Source organism: Saccostrea cucullata, unplaced genomic scaffold (genome assembly GCF_032062105.1).
Source record: "Saccostrea cucullata isolate Sc308-1 unplaced genomic scaffold, CSIRO_AGI_Scuc_v1 ctg5, whole genome shotgun sequence".
NCBI classification, from domain to species: Eukaryota; Metazoa; Mollusca; class Bivalvia; order Ostreida; family Ostreidae; genus Saccostrea; species Saccostrea cuccullata.
In genome coordinates, this window is record NW_026940631.1 from 764,257 (window position 1) to 784,206 (window position 19,950).

The 19,950-nt window shown below is 32.6% G+C and overlaps 1 protein-coding gene and 1 long non-coding RNA gene across 2 annotated transcripts in view; both read left to right on the plus strand.

Annotated features, from left to right (window-relative positions):
* Positions 1–639: 639 nt before the first annotated feature.
* The window catches only part of LOC134255782 (Fanconi anemia group J protein homolog), a 33,380-nt gene continuing 14,069 nt past the window's right edge, over positions 640–19,950 (plus strand). Inside the window, exons 1-7 of the mRNA XM_062738309.1 lie at positions 640–713; positions 5,444–5,540; positions 7,045–7,156; positions 7,900–7,938; positions 8,059–8,139; positions 8,509–8,618; positions 18,326–18,456. Coding sequence (XP_062594293.1) covers positions 5,451–5,540; positions 7,045–7,156; positions 7,900–7,938; positions 8,059–8,139; positions 8,509–8,618; positions 18,326–18,456 — 563 coding nt within the window. The 5' untranslated portion in view covers positions 640–713; positions 5,444–5,450. The remainder of the gene's footprint in view (positions 714–5,443; positions 5,541–7,044; positions 7,157–7,899; positions 7,939–8,058; positions 8,140–8,508; positions 8,619–18,325; positions 18,457–19,950) is intronic.
* Positions 11,070–12,442, plus strand: LOC134255791 (uncharacterized). Its single transcript, XR_009989625.1, has 3 exons — positions 11,070–11,364; positions 11,462–11,630; positions 11,791–12,442. It is a non-coding gene; the product is annotated as an uncharacterized LOC134255791 (long non-coding RNA).

Here is a 19,950-nt window from a genome sequence, read left to right on the forward strand (position 1 = left end):
AATTACTAGTGCTTAAAAATATGTATATATTAAAAAAAAAAATCAAAAATCCTTATGAAAATCACAGTAGACTATATGTACTTATAACCTATTCACATATTTTTTCCATTTGATTAAAAGGAATTTCAAATACCTTAATTAAACATATTTTTGGAAAAAATTGTTTATTTTTCAATTTTGTTTGTTTGTTTATTTTCTTTTGGGCATGATTTTTTAAATATTCATTAGCATAAAATTTTGAAATATTTTTTTTCCTGAAATTGCATAGATTTAAAATGATTTAATAATAATTCTAAAACCCAAAGTCATAAATCATTATGATACATCTAATGTAATGTAAATAAACTCCGATTGTTGGGACGTCGACAACTTTGTGTTTTTTAACGTATAAATAAACAAACTTTAATGTGTAATTGGTAAATGTCCCTGACTGTGAGTGTTACAGGTGGTATTAAAGGATTCAACATTGTTTTTTTTTTCGATTTTGTGATATAAATAAATTTATGAGCAGATAGTGCGCAACGAACGATAACTCAAAGAATGCATAGATTTTATATCGGACTCGAAATTCTGGATTTAAGATTGAACCGGAAATACGGAAAATATGGAGGGAAAGATAAAAATAATTAAAACAGAAAGTTCAAACATTTACATGGATACTTTAAACATCAATTAGGTTTTTAAAGAAATATTCTAAGAAAAAAGCATTCAAGGTAGGGTATGTTCATTTCTGTTCGATTTCCGTTACTGATATACATGCATGTTGACGAAATCGGTATGTATCCTGTATTTGTACTAACCAGGTACCTGATCAGGGACATCCCTGGATACACTACAATCACTAGATTTAGCTACGTAGCTTAAATTACATACATAGCTTTACTTACCTACCTAAAGCAGTTTTTTAAGCTACCAAAACAGTTCATTTTCTTCAATTATCATTTTTCTTAGGATATGCAGAAAGTCGCACTGTTGCAGTGATAACCAGGTCCAGTCCAAAGACTATTTCTACCTACGTAGCTATTAATAGCTACCTAGGTATTTAAAGCTACCCAAAGTAGCTATTTTTACCTACTTTCTGCTTTACTTGCATTTTGTGGCCAAATGCAGGAACGGCGCAACATGGTGAGCACAAAATCTCTTGATACAGTCACACTGATGATGAATATGACAAAAAGAACTATATGCGGTATATTGCATATGTTTGCCCCCACAAAAGTCAAGTTTTGAAAACTTTCTGAAATGTGCTGAATTCAATTAATTGTACGAGAAATATAAATTAACAGAAAATATTATAGTTCAAAAGCAGTGTATTCACAATTTTTGTTTTTATGACGTCATAAACTAGTCTGATTTTATATCCTTTTTCAGAAAGAGGACAAAATGGACAAAATTTCAACAATTTTAGCTTTAGAATTTATAGAGCGCATGTGTGTTCAGGAACAATATTGACATATTTCATTGATATTATGATTCTACACATCATATCAAAATATTTATCCTGAACACACATGCGCTCGGTGACTTTTATTTAAAATATCGACGAAATATGTACATTTTTCTGTATAATTCATAAAAAACTGAAATTTACGTCATTTTTGTGACGTCATTACATACATATGACGTCATTACTTATGAAATAATTCAGTGCTTTGAAGTCAGCATATACTCCCCTGTTCAAGGACTTAATTAAATATTACTCCATCAAAGTTTGATTTGGGGGGCAAATATTGGTTACTACCGCATAAAGTTCTTTGGCCAAATAATTATTACTTCGTATATTATCAATTTTGTATAGAAACTAATGTCAAATTGCCGATTCAGGAAGTAATCATTTTTTGGCCAAAATTTTGTCGTATTCATCATAAGTGTGACCGTATCGAAAAATATGGTATTCACCATGTTGCGCCGTTTAGTCTTTTGGGCCATCCTTAAAAAAATTATTTTTTGCGGTAACGCGCCTCATCATTTTAGGTGTGAGTAGGTAGGTAGGCTTTTTTTTTTTTTTTGAGACAAAATGTCAGAAATAAATTTCGATGATATAGAGGTATTAACTATGTCTCAATTTTCACCTTACTTATCAAATAGGAAAATTAAAGCATTCTAAATGAATTCAATCTTTTATTGCTCAAATATCAGAACACATCAGTTCTTTTTAGGCAAACTTTTTCTAAGAAAGTGACTCTCATCAGCCACGTACCTCAAATAACTGACTCCACACTAATCTAGTGTTTCGGGGATGTGATATTTACGAGGTTTAAGATTTGATAGTTTATTAATTAGCTGCAAATCCGCAATCATCCCACGTGGAATTTTGTCTGCCACCAATTTTGTGGCGATCTCGTAAACATCATACCATGTCATAAGGTGACGCACAACATTTTTTTTGCCTAGTAATTAAGATGTTTTTCCTTTAAAATTTACTGTATTAACTGACAGAACTATAGAGTCAATATTTCCCGCAACCTTCTCGGACGCCAAAATTTGTAGATCACAAAGACGTTTTAATAGTACTTGGGGGAAAGATAAAGCGTCGGTGTAACCGAGACGTAAAAAAAAATCAATCGGATAAAAACGGAAAATGGATACGTTAAAAAAAAAAAAAAAAAAGAAAGATTTTTGAACCGATAAAAAAAATCCAGTCGGGTGGATTTTGGTGAGTCGGTCGCGTTACCGCAAAAAAACAATTTTTTAAGGATGGCCTTGGCTGCAAAATGCAGAAAATAAAAGTAGGTAAAAATAGCTACTTTGGGTAGCTTTAAATACCTAGGTAGCTATTAATAGCTACGTAGGTAGAAATAGTCTTTGGACTGGACCTGATAACCCATCTCATCTGAACACAATTCAGAAAAAAAACTCTCTCTTGAAAATGTGTCTTTTTCTGCGCAATTGCAATCAAAGTTCTGAAAGTTTTTGGGGCTATATACATGTACAACAGTTGATTTGTGACCAAATGATTACTTCTTGAGTGAAATAACAAAGAAGAAAATAGAAGAAGACCAGTTCTGATTATTTAATCAATATGTTAATGGATAATTGGTAATTATTGAACACAGTGTGAGGTAATTATACTTATCCACACCTCACCGCACACAAGGTGATGGACAATTGTTGAGGTATTAAACAATAGAAATACATCTTTTGCTTAAAAGTATTCAAAATCAGTACTGTAATGTATAAACAATCTTTGCTCTAAATTGTTTTAAACACTCCAAATGTAAATATTAATAGTCATATATTTGTGATTTTATGTCTGCATTGAATAAAAAGCACAGGGATTTTTTTACCCTTTGATTCCAGGGGCCGGGGCTGTCAAGATTGGGAAAAATAGCTATATTTGGTTGAAATTGGGAAAAATATCTTCATACAAATTAATAGAAAAAAAAAATAAAACAAAGGTCAAATATTCAATCAATTTTTTTTCATTATTTATAGTATGAAGCTGGCTTGAACCAGCTTTAGTGAATTTGAAATAATAGCGGCTGTTGAAGTTCAGAAGCTTAAAAATGGTAAAGCCGCAGGGTATGATAACATTGAAAATGAACATATTTACTAGTGATTGGAATCGGTAAGAATTTCATAGTCAATGATCCGACTGCTGTAACTAACTAATTATCAATTAAAATTGGACATTTACAAAGTCTGTCAATTTAGTTTATTAAATGATAAGAATGGGCAAATAACTACTTTCTGTGGTGGCCCAGGTGTAGTTGAATAATCTGAGTCTCGGGAAAAGCCATGCATTTATCATTGTTATATACGTCTTCTTTGTTGCATGGTTTCGTTATATAAAAATATGCCCATACCCGTGAATGTGCATTGTTACCCAGGTATTAATATCATGTCTGTTTGTCTGTGCCATTACGATACACAAATAACTTAATAGGCAATCGTAGCCAATCAAAAAGCGTTTTACAAAACCATTGCATTAAAGAGAATAACTCGATTTGAATAAAAATATAATATATTTTGAGAGTTAATTATGCCAGCAATTGACTGATTTTCGATTATAATCGATGATTGGAACATCATTAATATTTAATGGTCGCAAACTGAGTTTTACCAGCGATGCGTAAGCGGAGCCAGTAAAACGGATGTTTGTGATCGTTAAATCAGCATTGACAGTCACAAATACCAAATTAGAAGGTTAGTTATTCCCATTCTAATGCAATCCATGCATTTTGTTTGTTATATACGTCTTATTTGTTGAGTTTCGTTATATAAAAATACATAACGGAGCATCGTGTTTTTGCGTTGCTCTATTATGACGTCACAATGAAAGGCTTTCACTCATGTTAATGCTATCGTTTTACTGCTTCAAACATCAGTGCATTAGCCAATCAAAAAGCGTTTTACAAAGCAATTGCATTAGAATTGTCAATAACCTACTTTGAAACTATAATATATTTTGTTAATTTATCTTTCTCATACAATTTATACAGTTCAGCACATTTCAAGAGATTTTCAAAGTATAGTTTTTTTTGCAATATACCGCATATATAGTTTTTTGATTGTACTGGACATGCTGCATTTATGACAATATTGCCATATGGAGCCATTTAAAATATTAGCGTTTTGTGTTTTCATCCTAAATAAAGCATGGGAACCTAATTAGCCTGAAAATATCCATGACTGTAAGATGGACCACACAATGAAAAAAAGATTGTATGCTCTCAATATAAAATTGAACAAGTTGCATATTTTGGTTGCTGACAATATTATTTTTTGTTTGTAGCCTGACATCAGCATACTGTATACAGGGTTATTTTCGCCTTTCTTTATTTTCGCCCTTTCAGACTTGCAAACATATTTGCCCCGTTTTCACTTTTCTGTCAATGTTATTGTGAAAGCTAATGCCAATAATACAGGATAGTGTTTACAGTATTGTGCATAAAACAAGGACCAAGAGTCGTGAAACTGGTAAGGTTAGGGCATACACCCTACTAGAGCTATACAATGACTTTTGGGCGAAAATGTCCTTGTATACAGTATATGACAACTTGCCATATGCATTTCAGAGAAAAAAAAATCAATATCAATTAAATAACATTTCATTCTTCAATGAAAATCTAAAAAAAATTCTTTATCTATTAAAGGAAAAAAAATTGTTTGATCCACCTATTCATGTTAACATTTATGCAACTTTGTGACAACAATCTTAAATTTTTTTGGAAAAGGATTTTAATAAGTCAGTACAGCTTTAAAAGTATATTGGAAAGCCCCATCAGTTCTGATGTTAGGCTATAACTTTTTATTTATAAGTTTTTTATCAAAATCAAATGGTGAAAATGAATTCCTCTGAGAATTTATATCGCTACGCAGACAAATTTTAAAAGTACATGTTTATGATGTCGGAGCAAATATGTTTTCAACAAATTATGAAATTGATAGCCCTTGACCCTTTCTGACTGAAATGATTACTTATTTATTGTTTTGATTGTAGGGCAGAAATGGCCACTGAGAAGAGACAGATGATTCATGGGGTGGAGGTGGTGTTCCCCTGTAAGCCCTACCCCTCCCAGTTCAGTATGATGGAGAAAGTAAGTACTAGACCCATGTACAGTAAAACTCTGTTAAAATGAACTTTCATTAAAGGACATTTCAGCTAGAAGGAACCTTTTATGAATCTTGTAGAGGAGTTTGCACTGATAAGAGATATGAAGAGTTTTGTTTTTATAAGAAGACAGAGTTCAAAGTTTCTGTGACTTCATTATAATCAAGTTCTTACTGTATATATGAATTAGGGAGCTTAGTTAAATCTATCAGAAACAAGTTTGTTAAGATTGGCTGGAGCCTGGACATGTCAATTTGCTTCAAATTTTCAACTTCCTGTCAAGGAATGCATACACCTTAGCGGGTATTCTCCCCCTTCCCTTATTAAAATATTTGTTTAAAAAATTATGAAGCAAATATATAACTATTAAATTTTAATAATTTAAAAAAAAAAGATTCTTTAAGTTTTGCAATAGGTTTTTATTTGAATTTCTGTATAAACATTTATGAAATTACTATGTTCAGCTCGATATTGCTTGTGTAATACAGTTGCCTCATAATATTCCATACAATTACAAGTGTGAGAGCTCCATGCAGTCATGATGATCTCATTTTATGGTCTAAAACAACTGGGCTTATAGATCATGTAGATATGGAAAATAAAATGGAAGTGGAAAATAAAATAATTATAGCTTATATGTTACAATGAAAATTCACATTTCTTGAATTTTCAATCTTTTGATCTTATTTTTATTCAACTAGAAAGGATCTCTGTGGTTGATGTTAAAAACTTTATGATCAATATGCCATTTCTTTAATTAATATGTATCATTCTCTTGTAGTGTCTTTTGAAGATTAGTGCTTACTTATTTTAATTATTCAAAGAAAATCTGTCAGAGAATCCTTATACTAGAATCAAGTGATTTAAAAATAATTGGCCTGTATATCCTCTTATTTATTTAGAAATTCTTGTAAATGACAGGATAAAATTCAAAATAAACCACAAGTCAGATAAAAAGGATATATGCAGAACATTTTATGTAAAATCATATTTTCCTCTGATAAATTTTATGGAAAATATATAGGCATCCAATCCCAAGAGTCCTCTTTTACATTAAAAAAAAACACACACACGCAAAAAAAAGAAACCAACCAACAACAACAACGAAGAACGGGGAAGAAGTAAGGGAAGTCTGAATGTACATGAAGAATCTCACCTAATTTCAATAACTGATGATTGTCGGTTAATGTATTTCTTAATTCTTACAAACAGTTTTAGTTTTAAGCCGTCTATGTCAGAGGTGAAATGTAATTAACACATTAACTTTGTTTTGTCATTTTCAAATAGAGATAAAAGTACATGTAGTACATGTAATGAAAAACATATTGTAGTTTTACACACAGCCATTTAAAAGACATAAATCAAACTTATCATCAGTTTTATTCTCCATTTTATATTGAGCTGTGGTTTTCTGTTTTTTCATTATCATAAAGTACAAGGGACATAATTATTTACCTCCTTATTATAATAAATGTAAATTTAAATTACAGGTGATCAAAGGGATAGAGAGAGGGGAGAACTGCCTTTTGGAGAGCCCTACAGGCAGTGGCAAAAGTTTGGCCCTGTTGTGTTCTGCATTGGCCTGGCAGACTGCAGAGTACAGTTAGTAGACAAAATTTAAAGTACTGTGAAATCACTAATTTTGAGGGGGCTAAATTTTCATTGTTGGTATGGTCTGGAGAGACACACAGAATCTCAAAAAGTGTTTAAATTTAGTACTTAAATATGATGTTCCTTCTTCAACTATGAAATTGATCCTTTGATCCAATATTTCTTCCTCAAATCGAGAAAATATATATTTTTTTTCAAATTTGTCATTTATTCATATTTTCTATTTTACATATATTACTAATCACAGATTGCCAGTATATATTTGCCTCTTCAATGAGCAAAACATTTAATTTTAATATTTTGAAAGGAAAATATTTCATAAGGTGAATAAAACAGGAAAGCTAGATCTTGAATATTAATCATCTTGGACCATCTTTCTATCTCATTAGCATTTCACAGATAAAAATTGTCACATATAATACTTGTTGCATTACACACAGTAAATTGATAGAAAGGTCCTGTTTCCTTCCAGTATTTTAGACACATTTTTGGCCAAATAATCATAAACCCTTCCTCTTTCACTTCAATAACTGGACACTAATTAGGAGAAAACAGTAGCTACAATCCAGCCAACAGTGTTACAACACATAATATAGCCAAGACTTGAATTGTTAGGCTAGTTCACATTCTCTAAATATTGTTATTATTGAAAGAAATTTATTGTTCAATGTAGACCAAAGAATGCGATAGTGTAAAATAACTCCAGTTAAAGTATGCATTTACTTTACTTTCAGATAAAAGGGAAAAGGAGCTCTTAAATTCAAGTGACAAAGGTTTGTTTGATAGAAAGTAGATACCTTTGATGATTTTTTATTTGTCAGACCACAAAAAAATTTGCTTTAATTAAATTTATTAGTGGAAGCATACTAGTCATATGTACAATTTCTAAACAGATACTAAGACACATTGCACTTGTAACGGTGAAAAAAGAAAAGAGAGTGAAAATAAATCTTCAGAGGAAAAGGCCAGACGTAGTGAGTATTGTGTAAAAATAAATCTTCAGAGAATTATGTGAGAAAGAGTGAGTGTAGTGTAAAAATTTACAGAGAACTAGGCCAGAATGATTAAGTACAGTGTAAAAATGAACAGAGAACTAGACCAGAATGATTAAGTATAGTGTAAAAATAAACAGAGAACAAGTGTAGAATTAATGAGTGTAGTGTTGAAAAAATCTATAGAGAACTATGTCAGAATTAGTGAGTATAGTTAAAAAATAAATGTTTGTTATCTTATGATCTCACCAGGTTGATATACAGATTTAGAGAATGTCGCAAATGAATGCAGATTTAGAGAATATCACAAAAGAATGCATTATCTGTATAACTTTTGCTTTGTTGTTACAGAAAGTGTTCTGGATGCTATTTCTGCCAGCCCCTCAGGTTTTGGTGATAACGATGATGACGAGGATTTCCAGCAGCCAGGTAATTTTAGAACACCTGGAAACCTTAAACAGGTAAAGAGCTAAGTCGTACTTGTTAAAGCTGAACACGACTCGTAAATAGGCATACACCGTTTCTGATATTACTATCTACGATATCAGCACCAGGGTATACTGTTGGCATTCGCTACGTATGACTGCTTTATTGTCAAGGGTATCGGCCTGGAATGGCTACCCATGTTCGTGCTGGTTATCTTGCATTAGCTGTTTACGTTTTATTGCAGTTACATGTATTTATGTTTGTATACTGCACTGACTTGTGCAACTGGTGTAAGTCTCTCTGGCATCTTACTCTCCTGCATTAGAAGAAGCACAGTTATTTTTTGTCACTACCGAGTGCTGTAAAGCATACCTCCGTCTACATGAGGGACAATTGGTTACACTGAACACTGACTTTAGATAGGGGTCCTCAGATATAGGGAGAGTCCTGTTGAATATGGCAGACAAATTCCTTTTACGAATCATGTTCAGCTTTAATTTTAAACTGTATTCTATGTTTATGAAATGAATAATTTATTGGTGATCATTTAGTTTGTATTATTAGGGCCCCGCAAGGATTTGCGGGTGCCCTATAGTAATCACTCTGTCTGTCTGTCTGTCTGTCCGTCTGTCTGTCCGTCTGTCATTCTTCCGTTCACAAATTTTCTGTTTTTTCCGAATAACTTTTTTTATGGTAGCCCAATTAAGTTCAGATTTGGTATGGTAGTTCAGTAGGCAAAAAGACATATTTTGATGCTAAGTTTGTTTCTCTATGTCCTCTGGTTTGGAGCTGGGTTGGTGGGGTAGATTCCTTAACTTTATATAAGAATGAATTGGTAAAGAGAGATAACTTCTGAAAATGTTCCCATTGTAAACTGAATACTGCAATGAATGAGTCCCTTGGGATTAATTAGCTTTCCTCCTGAAGAAAATCCAAAGCATCATCTTTATCTGTCATATTGAGATTAATTACCACCTCTGTCTGCAATTGAAGTTTGTTTTGAAGTTAAGTCCATCTAAGTGGATTGAAGTATTAATGTTTTTACTGTTTTTTTGTTGAAATACCCTACACATTGAGTTCTGATTTCATTGAATTCTTAAAACAAAAAAATAGATTAAAGTAAATATATATTTTTTTTATTTATGTATTTTTTTTTCTTGCTTTATGTAAATTCAAGAATATTATTAATTTTTAAGGTAGTAGGATAAAAACCTCAGTCTATCATTACTGAAAAAGTTCTTATTATAAATTCAGAAGAAAGTGATAAGAGAGAAGTACAATTAATCCCTTGGGATTAATTATCTAGTCTGCTGCAGAAAATGTAGAAGGCTTATCTTTATCTGTCTCTTTATGATTAATGAAAACCTTAGTCTGCAACTGCTGTTTGTTTTGAAGTTAAGGTCAAGCCTTCATGGTATGTATTTGCATTCATTGAAGGCTGGCATTTTATGTAACACATGCTTCATTATTGTTTAGATATACATTCAGTGTTGAGTTGTTCTTTACTGCCTTATGTAACGGTAAATACAATTGCTGTTTCTTATTTGTCATATATTTTTGAATCATTCCATAAGCTGCACTCTTATAATTCTACCCATGGCGGGGCCCTTGCTGACTGGTCAGTTTTCTAGTTATTTTTAGCTCTACTGGTCAGAGACCAGAAGAGCTTATGCGATAGTAATGCGTCCGTCGTCCGTCCATCTGTCTGTCTGTCCGTCTGTCTAGCTGTCTGTCTGTCAGTAAACAATTATTCAAAATGCTACTCCTCCTGCAGTTTTGGTCCGATTTCAATATAACTTGGCACACAAGTAGCCTACACTAAGATACATAATTCTGTGCATTGGTTTTTGATTTCGATGAACGGTGTTGCCGTGGTTACTAAAAATAGAAATTTCTGTGAAAGTCTTTCAAAATGCTACTCTTCCAACAATTTTGGTCCGATTTTGATATAACTTGGCACACAAGTAGACTAGACTAAGATACATAATTCTGTGCATCTGTTTTTGATTTCGATGAATGGTGTTGCCATGGTTACTAAAAATACAAATTTCTGTGAAATTCTTTCAAAATGCTACTCCTCTTAAAGTTTTGGTCCGATTTCAATATAACTTGGCACATAAGTAGACTACACTAAGATACATAATTCTGTGCATTGGTTTTTGATTTTGATGAACGGTGTTGCCATGGTTACTAAAAATAAAAATTTCTGTGAAATTCTTTCAAAATGCTACTCCTCCTACTCTTTTGGTCCGATTTCAATATAACTTGGCACACAAGTAGACTATACTAAGGTACATAAGGCCAAAAAAAATTAATAAATTGTTTCTCAGGCACCGCCGCATCGGTAAAATCAGAGCCGCATCAACTTTTTTTACCATTATATTTTTTCCGGAATTTTCGTATCTTATCGTTGTAGGTTTTTTTCTTTTATCCAAACAATAACAAACGCTTAAGTGACTCGGAATAAAATGAAAGAACGTGATTTTTCGCGGGATATATCGATCATGTCGCTGTTATCAGCTCAGATTGTGAGTGGAACGTCCATAATATTACCATGGAGTATAATTGGGGGGTTTAGCGACAGCTGTTCAGTGGGGGAATTTTACGAAGACCTGAAACGTGGCAAGTTGGACTTGGAATTTTTCACTTTCCCAGAAAAGTTGTTAATCCCCTTGTACTGTAGAAGTCGGTCGCTCTAAAACAGATTCATTTGATCGTGTTATGCCTTCAGTGCACTTATCAGAAGTAGTGTCTCTATTCGGACGTTACATAAGATTTACAGTAAGTATTGGTTCAGAAAATAAATTTTTGTTCTGAAGTTTAGAATGATAATGTACAGTACATACATTTATTAAAACAGTTTGCTCTAACTTTGTAGGCCAGAGTTAAAAGCCTTTTTAGAACATTGTACTACATCCAGGTCTTACTCCTTTTGCATTAATAAAAAAATGTGCTGATCCAAGTTGTTCCATCTGTACTAGGCCACGCTTGCCTCCTGAGGTTTTTGAGCAGTTACATCGATTTCCAGACCCAATACTGAGTACCCGGTACCGTATTTAAAGTTTCAGCTTATGATATATGTGTATTTTCAAATAATTTTTATAGAAAATAAAGATCAGTGTAGAGAGATATTTGAAATATGAATAGAATAATACATGAAATACAAGTTACAGATTTCAATTTTAAAAAGGATGCTTTTTTTAATAGGTGAAGATGGGCACTACAAGTCATTTGATGAAGTTTATGGTAGTGAAACTACGGAGGAGCACAGGCCATCTCTTCAGCAAAGGGCTACAGCGAATCCAGGTCATGGGATACCATTTTCCCCAAGTGCGCAAGCAGCAAAAACAGTAAAGTGTGTGTTTATTTGTACAGAATGTGAAAAACCTTGTGTAGTATATGCTGCTAACAAATTGTCAGAGCAGGAAATGGCCACTATAGAGCGCATTCAGCAGTTAATTCAATATACGTGTGGGTCATCCCTGCAAGAACTTAAGACTGCCGATAACAGAACACCACAAGTGAATGCTTTATTAGACAAATGTTTCACCAGGGCCAACTTAACATGTGAAATGTCATTAGAAGTTCCATATTTCAGTTCAGGATGTTTCAAGGACTTGTGTTTTCACTGTGGTGAGGAAGATGAGCTGCAAATGAAGCAGGGGCATATCCCATGTGTCTTAATTGTTCCTCTACAAAAACTCTTCCTTTGAAAAGGAAACATGTTAATCTTAAAGAAACTGTTAAAACAAAGAAAAGAGGGAAATAAACTGTGCTTTTGTATTTCATTATATGCTATTAAATACACAATAAAAAAGTAACACAACAAGCTATTTCTACATTTGATGCCTTTTGAAATTTATTAAAAAAAAAAAAAAAAAACCTGCCTGCCTCATCAAAATTTTAAAAATTTGGCCCGAGAAACAATTAATTAATTTTTTTTGGCCTAATTATGTGCATAGGTTTTTATTTTGATGAGTGGCAAGGATTATTTTTTTACTTATAGCTGTTTTAAAGTCTCAAGTCCCAACTGCTACTTTTCTCTTCCTTTGTTTTAGGTATAAACCAGTAGAGCTACAGTCTCGACAGAGACTTCTGGTTTTTTTACTCTGTAGTTTTGGTTTTAGACCAGTAAAATTTGGTACAGAAATAACACATATTATTGCATTTAGACAAATGATTTCATCAGAAATTAGTATTAGATAAAGAAGTCTCAATAAGGCATTATTTGTGGTCCCCGGTTACTCTTCAAATTTAAAACTTTCATTAAGACACTTAAAAAGTAAATTTTATTATTCTCTCATGTCTGTAGTATTTGCATCAAAGTTTAAAAATGTTAAATAATTGAAATAGACAACACGCGAAGCTGTGTTTTCATGGTGGGGTCCTTTGATTTTCATGAATATCAAAAGAAATTTGTGACAGGTACCTACTTCTCAGCTTTCGTAAACATCGAGCGCAGATTTGTTCAAAGACGAGATTAAAATATGATATGTATATTATATCAATACACATTGTGTCAAAATATCTTTGTTGAACAACCTTGCGCTGTATGTTTGCTACTTAAAAGTAGCATGGTTTTGAATCTGTTTGGTGAGTACATTTACATAAGATTAACCCCTTGTTGACCTGCTAAGAATAGATAATATGTCACGTGATTCCATTCCGCCGTGCAGGTGAATACCTCCGGAAAGCGTGTTTTCTCTAAGAAGCGACACATGTAGCTTGTATTTGAAAAGTGCAGTCACCAGCTTTTATTTTTTAAAATTCAAAAGAAGGTTCTATAGGCTTCGAAGAATATTACTCATTTTAAACTTCCAATGGACAGTTTCATGGACATATTTTAATTTAATAATGTAATTGCAAGTTTCCTAGCTGGTCACTGCGAACAACACAATAATGTACTCGTGAGTAGATGTATATAAATACACATTTAATCAATTTCTTGCGAAAAAGAAAAAAACAAGCAAAAATACCAAAGACATTACAATTTCTTCACATTTAGTCAGTCTATAAAAACAAATGCACTGTACTGACCACTTCAATATTCAAAGACACCTTCCACTTTTGTCACGTTTTGGGTGCATATAAACTCGGACAAAACTTCGAATGTATTAATGCAATGAAGTAGATGAATATTGAGATTGAATTTCATTAATCAATCTTGTAATATTTTTTATTAAGAATATTAAGAATCCTAAAAAGTATAATAATTATGTTTTTATTATTCAACAACTGTTGTTGAAGTGATTATACACATGTATATTACGCGATTTCTACACGCCATGTATATTTTAAACAATAATCGATAAGTAAATCGGAAAATTTATTGCGGAATTTAGACCAAAATTAAGAAATAAATATACATATCAGGAATGTAGTATCAGGGGGAGGGGGTAACCCATAAAACTTTAGCCCCCCCCCCCCAAAAAAAATCTTTCTTACGCCTTTAGTTATAAACACAGATTGAAATTGTTGTTTTATTTTTCAAATAAAAATGAGTAAAAGTTTAATGCCCACTCCTACATAATCGATTTTTTAAGCTTAGAAGCGTTAACTCTTTATTTTGCTTAAATTTATCAAACTTCTGTTCAGGTTTATTGTTTATTTTTTCTCAGCTCCCCCTTTACAAAGGAAAGGAAGTGTATTTCTGTGTGTATTTACCGTAATTTATTATTCGATCGCTTGTACTTTTTAAATTGTCATATGGAAGAAAATTAGTATAGTGGTAAATATATTTGATAGATGCAGAAAAGTGATTAGGGGATTTTCAGACCAAAAATACCTCAAGAACAAAAAGAAGACCACTCACCCACGCCAAATTAAGAAGAATACGAATTGCGCAAAATAAAATTCAAGCTTATTGAACATTTTATAACCCCTACAACACTGTAATTATTTCTTATCTCACGTTAACGCTCACTACGGTCTTCCTTTATATAGTACCTAATTTAAATGTCTCCACCCATGTGAATATAATAGAAAAACCGTACTAAGTCCGAAAGAAAATGTTCCGGAATTTGTATGTGCAGTAGGTGTTGAAAATTGGCTTTTATTTCTTGATACTCAAAATCATTAATAATGATTGTACAAAATTTTAATCAGAAATACTATGTTATACACCATGAAAATAAAAAGTATTCCATATCCTCAAGTATATTCTGTAAAATAAGGGCGAAAAAAGGGACCAAGCTACTATACTTAAGTGGAAAACTCCTTTTTGATCTGATTAAAACTGTGCTCAAGTAACTTTCTTGTACTTAGGACTTACTTTTTACTTATTTGACATTCAGGCTCAATAATGGATTAATATTTATACAGTTGTGAGCAATAAGGTCTAAAGCTCATTTTAATGTTCAAACTGCAAAATTACAACAAAACATGGATTGAGATTGACACCCATAAATATCAAAATAAAAACAGTTTTCAAGAAGCCTCATACATTTGCAATATGATTTAATATTTGAACCACTTAAAATTTATGATGTTATTATATTTATTAACAAGTAGATGAGTTCATTATTGTATGTATGAATTTCCCTCAAGGACAAACTTCAAGTTTGATTCACTCATGCAGTAGGAAGGAGAAATTATACATTGGTATTAATTGCAAACATAACTTACTGCAGTAAGATTCAGAATCTAAATTGTCTCTAACATGTAATGTGGTCTGTCACACTAAAGGTCACTGTAAGTAATTGTCTGAACTCTGATATGTTTTACTTAACTTTTTACTGGATATCAATATGGCATGATGATAATTTGAAAGCATCTAAGATTTGCAGGGGCTGACAAATACATTTTTCAAGCACTTGCCCATGGGCAAGTGCATGGTCAAATTTCACTTGCTCTACTTCAGTTTTTACTTGCCCTACCAGCTCTTTATATTCATCATAATGAATTAATTTGTCTCTAAATCGAAAAATTTTGCAACCTAGGATTGTTGTTTTGAATATTGGTGACATTTAAAAACCACCTGCCATTAAGTACTACGTACCATGCAATCTGTTGGTTGATTGTATGCTGTTTTACGTCCCGTTCGAGAATTTTCCACCCATGTAGAGACGTAAAATTGCTATCATATTTCAGCTATAGTCATGATATCTGCTATTTGTTTAAAATAATGGTTTCGGACATTTGTTTTTTTTTTCTTTTCTCATACCTGGTATGCTTAGACGATTTTGTACTGAGTTTTTCACTAACTCTGTTATGGACGATGTACTTATCATCAGCTTTGGATATTTTTCGGCCTCATAACTGTCAAAACTTTCTCCATTTCTCTAATGCCAGATTGTCACTTTTAAGTAAGTTAAAATACATGTACTTAAAACTTTTGGTAAAACGTGTAATGAATTGCATAATGATGACACAATTAAACTGGTTTGCATATGAAGTGTGACAAACAAAGGAAGATAACTCTTACAACAAAATAATTTAATTTCGTGGAAAACTACGACATTTTTAAAAATATTTATTGATTGATTTTTTTTAAAGTCGCTTGCCAACGGGCAAGTGCCTATTAAAAATTCACTTGCCCGCCTCTAAAATTCACTAGTCCCGGGCGTCGGGCAATGGGATTTGTCAGACCCTGATTTGAATCTTCAGGTTTTCATGTTCACATGATTGATTGTATATTGTTTAATGTCCCATTCGAGAACTTTTCACTCATGTAAAGACGTCACCGTATGCCGGTGAAAGGCTTCAAATTTAGATCTATACTAGGCACTCAGGGCCATTGAGCATTGAGGGGTCTTTATCATGCCAACGCCAACCGTGCATACTTGCCAACCTCCAGCATGTAAAAATCTGGTCATGACCAGATTTGGAAAGTAAAAAATCTGGTCATAATGCGTAACGACATTCACGACATAATTACCATGATTAAATTTTATAATATAATATACAAAGTATTTGTGTATTGAGAATTCTTTTATTGAAAAAGGATTTAATTTACTATGACAAAAAAATTCATATATAATTTGATTTAATTTACATGTTAAAAATGAGAATTGAAGGTTTCATATTTCAATATTGACCTGATTCAGAAGTATATAAGTGTTTCTTTTTAAAGCCTTTTCACGTTTCAGTTTCTGCTAAATTTGAAAATATACCAATTTCAGTTTTGAAGTTATTTTTCCTCTCTCTTAACTAATTAACTAATGTAAATATGTTTTAAATGTGAAGTTAGGCCTACACTGTCTTCGATCACTTTATTTTATCTAGAATGAAAGTTTTTTCCCCAAGATTCCTAGATATGTACATAAATATCGTTTCTCTTTTTCTTGGTTCAATCAGAGACATGTGTTTGGTTCAATTTGTTCCTGTTGGCCCTGATAACGATCTAGTTCTATCGGAAGCCATTTTGATTGACTTCAAACATTGAATTGTCAAAACAACACCCAGTTAATTGTTTACACCTGCACTGATAATTAATCCATCGGCATTGTTTACGCGTAGATCTTAGTTAAGCTTGGGTTTTAACTGGAAGTTAAAAGTGCAACCTAATTTACGAACCAAATCCGGAAATCGGGAGATTTTCGGGTTGTTTGGCAAAAATCGGGTGATAAGCATGACCCGCCGGGTCATAAAAAATAATCGGGTTACGGGCTGAAAAATCGGGTGTGACCCGACGAAATCGGGTGAGTTGGCAAGTATGCAACCGTGACACGGGACCTACGTTTTTAAGGTCATATCTGAAAGACCTGTGATTTTCTCCTCTGATGCTGAGTGCTTGGCGAAAGTCACTACCTATGGTTACGTCCTAGGTATGACACGGCGCCACAAACGAGAATTGAACCTGGGCCTCCCGATCATGAAGCTAACGCTCTGCCACTAGGCTAACGTTACTGTCCACACATGATTAAGGATATGTTTGTAATGGTATTAAAAATATTAAGTGCATTACAAGCATATACATATTTTTACAATTAATTAATGTACACATCTGCAATGCAAACTGTTAGGGATGGGACGATACAACTTTTTCTATATCGATACGTATCACGATATTTGAGCCATGATACAATATGTATCACAATATGTTTAATTGCTTATAAAAAATTTTTTGCATTGAAATAAAATTATTTCTTTGCAAATATGAAAAATTCATTTAAAATAGTTGTTTATATGTTGTAAAACAAAAATATTTTTCTCAAGTAGTGTGAATTATTATTTTCTTCATATCTATATGTATATTTAGCTTATTTTTTTAATATATGGAACCCCAAATGTTAAAGAAATACAGATGTCAGATTTTTTTTGGGCGATATTTCGATATTTCTTCATATGTATCGATATGCGTATTGCCCTCTCATATATCTCGATATATCGTCCCAGCCCTAGAAACTGTTATAGCAGTACAACAGGAAATAAACAAATCACCAAGACACCAATACATCCTTAAATTGCCCAAAGTTAAAAGTTTAGGCAAAAAATAAATAAATGACTGAAATAAATTTACTTGGGCATAACATCTTAGATCAAGACCCTATCTTATCCTGCATGTTGTCTATTTCTTAGATCTTCATGTTAAAACTTTGAGGTGTTGGTTTACAGTTTTGACTTGGTGTTGTAAGACGTAAAACTGTAATATGCCATTATGCTGTGTACATGTGTTGACCTTGGCCTTTGACCTTAGGATAGCAGAAAAATTGTTCAAATTGAATGCAAAATTCCAGTCCATTAACTCGACATATATATATTTTTAGAAAAACATTTTATGATAATATCAATCTATTTATAGAATGCCAGAAGACATCTTCCTATTTCGTATGAGACTTCATCCCCCGCTGATGAAGCTGCCAAAAATATGGAATCTCCTGAATCAAGTAAACCTTGTACGTGTTGTGCTGGTGATGGACCTAAAGCTAGAAAGTAAGTGATACAGACCTCTATCTAGTTAGAAATTAACAGAATCAAGTAAACCTTGTACGTGTTGTGCTGGTGATGGACCTAAAGCTAGAAAGTAAGTGATACAGACCTCTATAACAGAATCAAGTAAACCTTGTATCTTAGGCCAAGCTTAAAAAATTCTTTGTTTGCAGTTGCCGACCTATAATTTTTAGTCTGGGTAGGTAGGGAGGGAATTTTTTTTTTTTTTTTGAAAAAAAAATTGTTCCAGATTTTTGTTAGATAACATAAAATAGAGTTTTTCATAGGCCTACTATACATGAATAAGCTGCACTCTTTGTATAAACTAATGATTGATGAAGACAAAAATTGAAAATGAAACAGTTTTAATATCCTGAAAAATTTGAGAAAAAAATAATATTACAAAATTGCTAAAAAAAAGTTTGGGTCGGATGCATTTTCAATGGGTTGGTCGGCAACAGCAAACAAACAATATTTTATTTTAGGCCTTATGAACCTAAACCCATGAAGTAAGTGATACAGAAACAATTGTGTGATTCTGAATGTTTCAAATATCATCAAATATGATGATCTGCAATGCAAATATTCTTCGAAATGCTCACTGTCAGCAAAAAGTAAACACCATATTATTTCAGGGCTGCCCCTAGGACCTGGGGGCCAGGGAATTTCCTTGCCTATTGTGATGTAATCACCCACTTATTTTGGTATTCCACCAAAACTCTCAATTATAAGGGAAACGCTAGATCCCCTTCTAATTTCTAAATGTCCCTTCTATTTCAATTCTTAGGGACAACCCCGCTATTTTAATTTGGATGATTTTTCAGGAGTTGTACAAGAGAACAGTATTATAGTTGATTTTAAAAAAATTAAATGCAAGAAATATGACATGCACCAAGGATGACCCCAGGGCAATGAGGGAAGGAAGGAGAGGGGGGGTTGAAAAAGGAGGAAAGGTTCCCTTGTTTTCTATATATAATATCATTAGCTTCCTTTACCTTGTCCAGTGTTATTGTTTTAGTTGTTCGGTAATAAGATTATTCTTTCAAGAAAAATACCTTCATTAGATGTACAAGGTACATGCGGCAGGGTTCAGATATTAACCTTTCAGGTAACTGTTATTTTGTAGGTCATATGCTGATGTCAGGGTCATAAGCTAATTTTAATAGATTATATTTTCTTGTAAATGAGTAATAAAGCAAACGAGGCATGTAGGTATATGTATATTTACTTACCTCTCTCTAATAAATTGTGACATTAAATCTAAAGTGTCATCATCAGCCCAGGGAATGACATTATAAACGTATCACTTGTCTCCAGAATAATTTACTCATTATTAAGATATTATTATCTTTTACCTGCGTAAATGGTCGTTAAAATGTCTGTTTTTACCTTCCCCTTTTCTCCGAAATTTTGTGTAATGGTAAATCACTCACACATTGCACGGTGGAGGCTTCAGACAATGAGAAGTCATTACATGTAAATTTACACATGATTTGA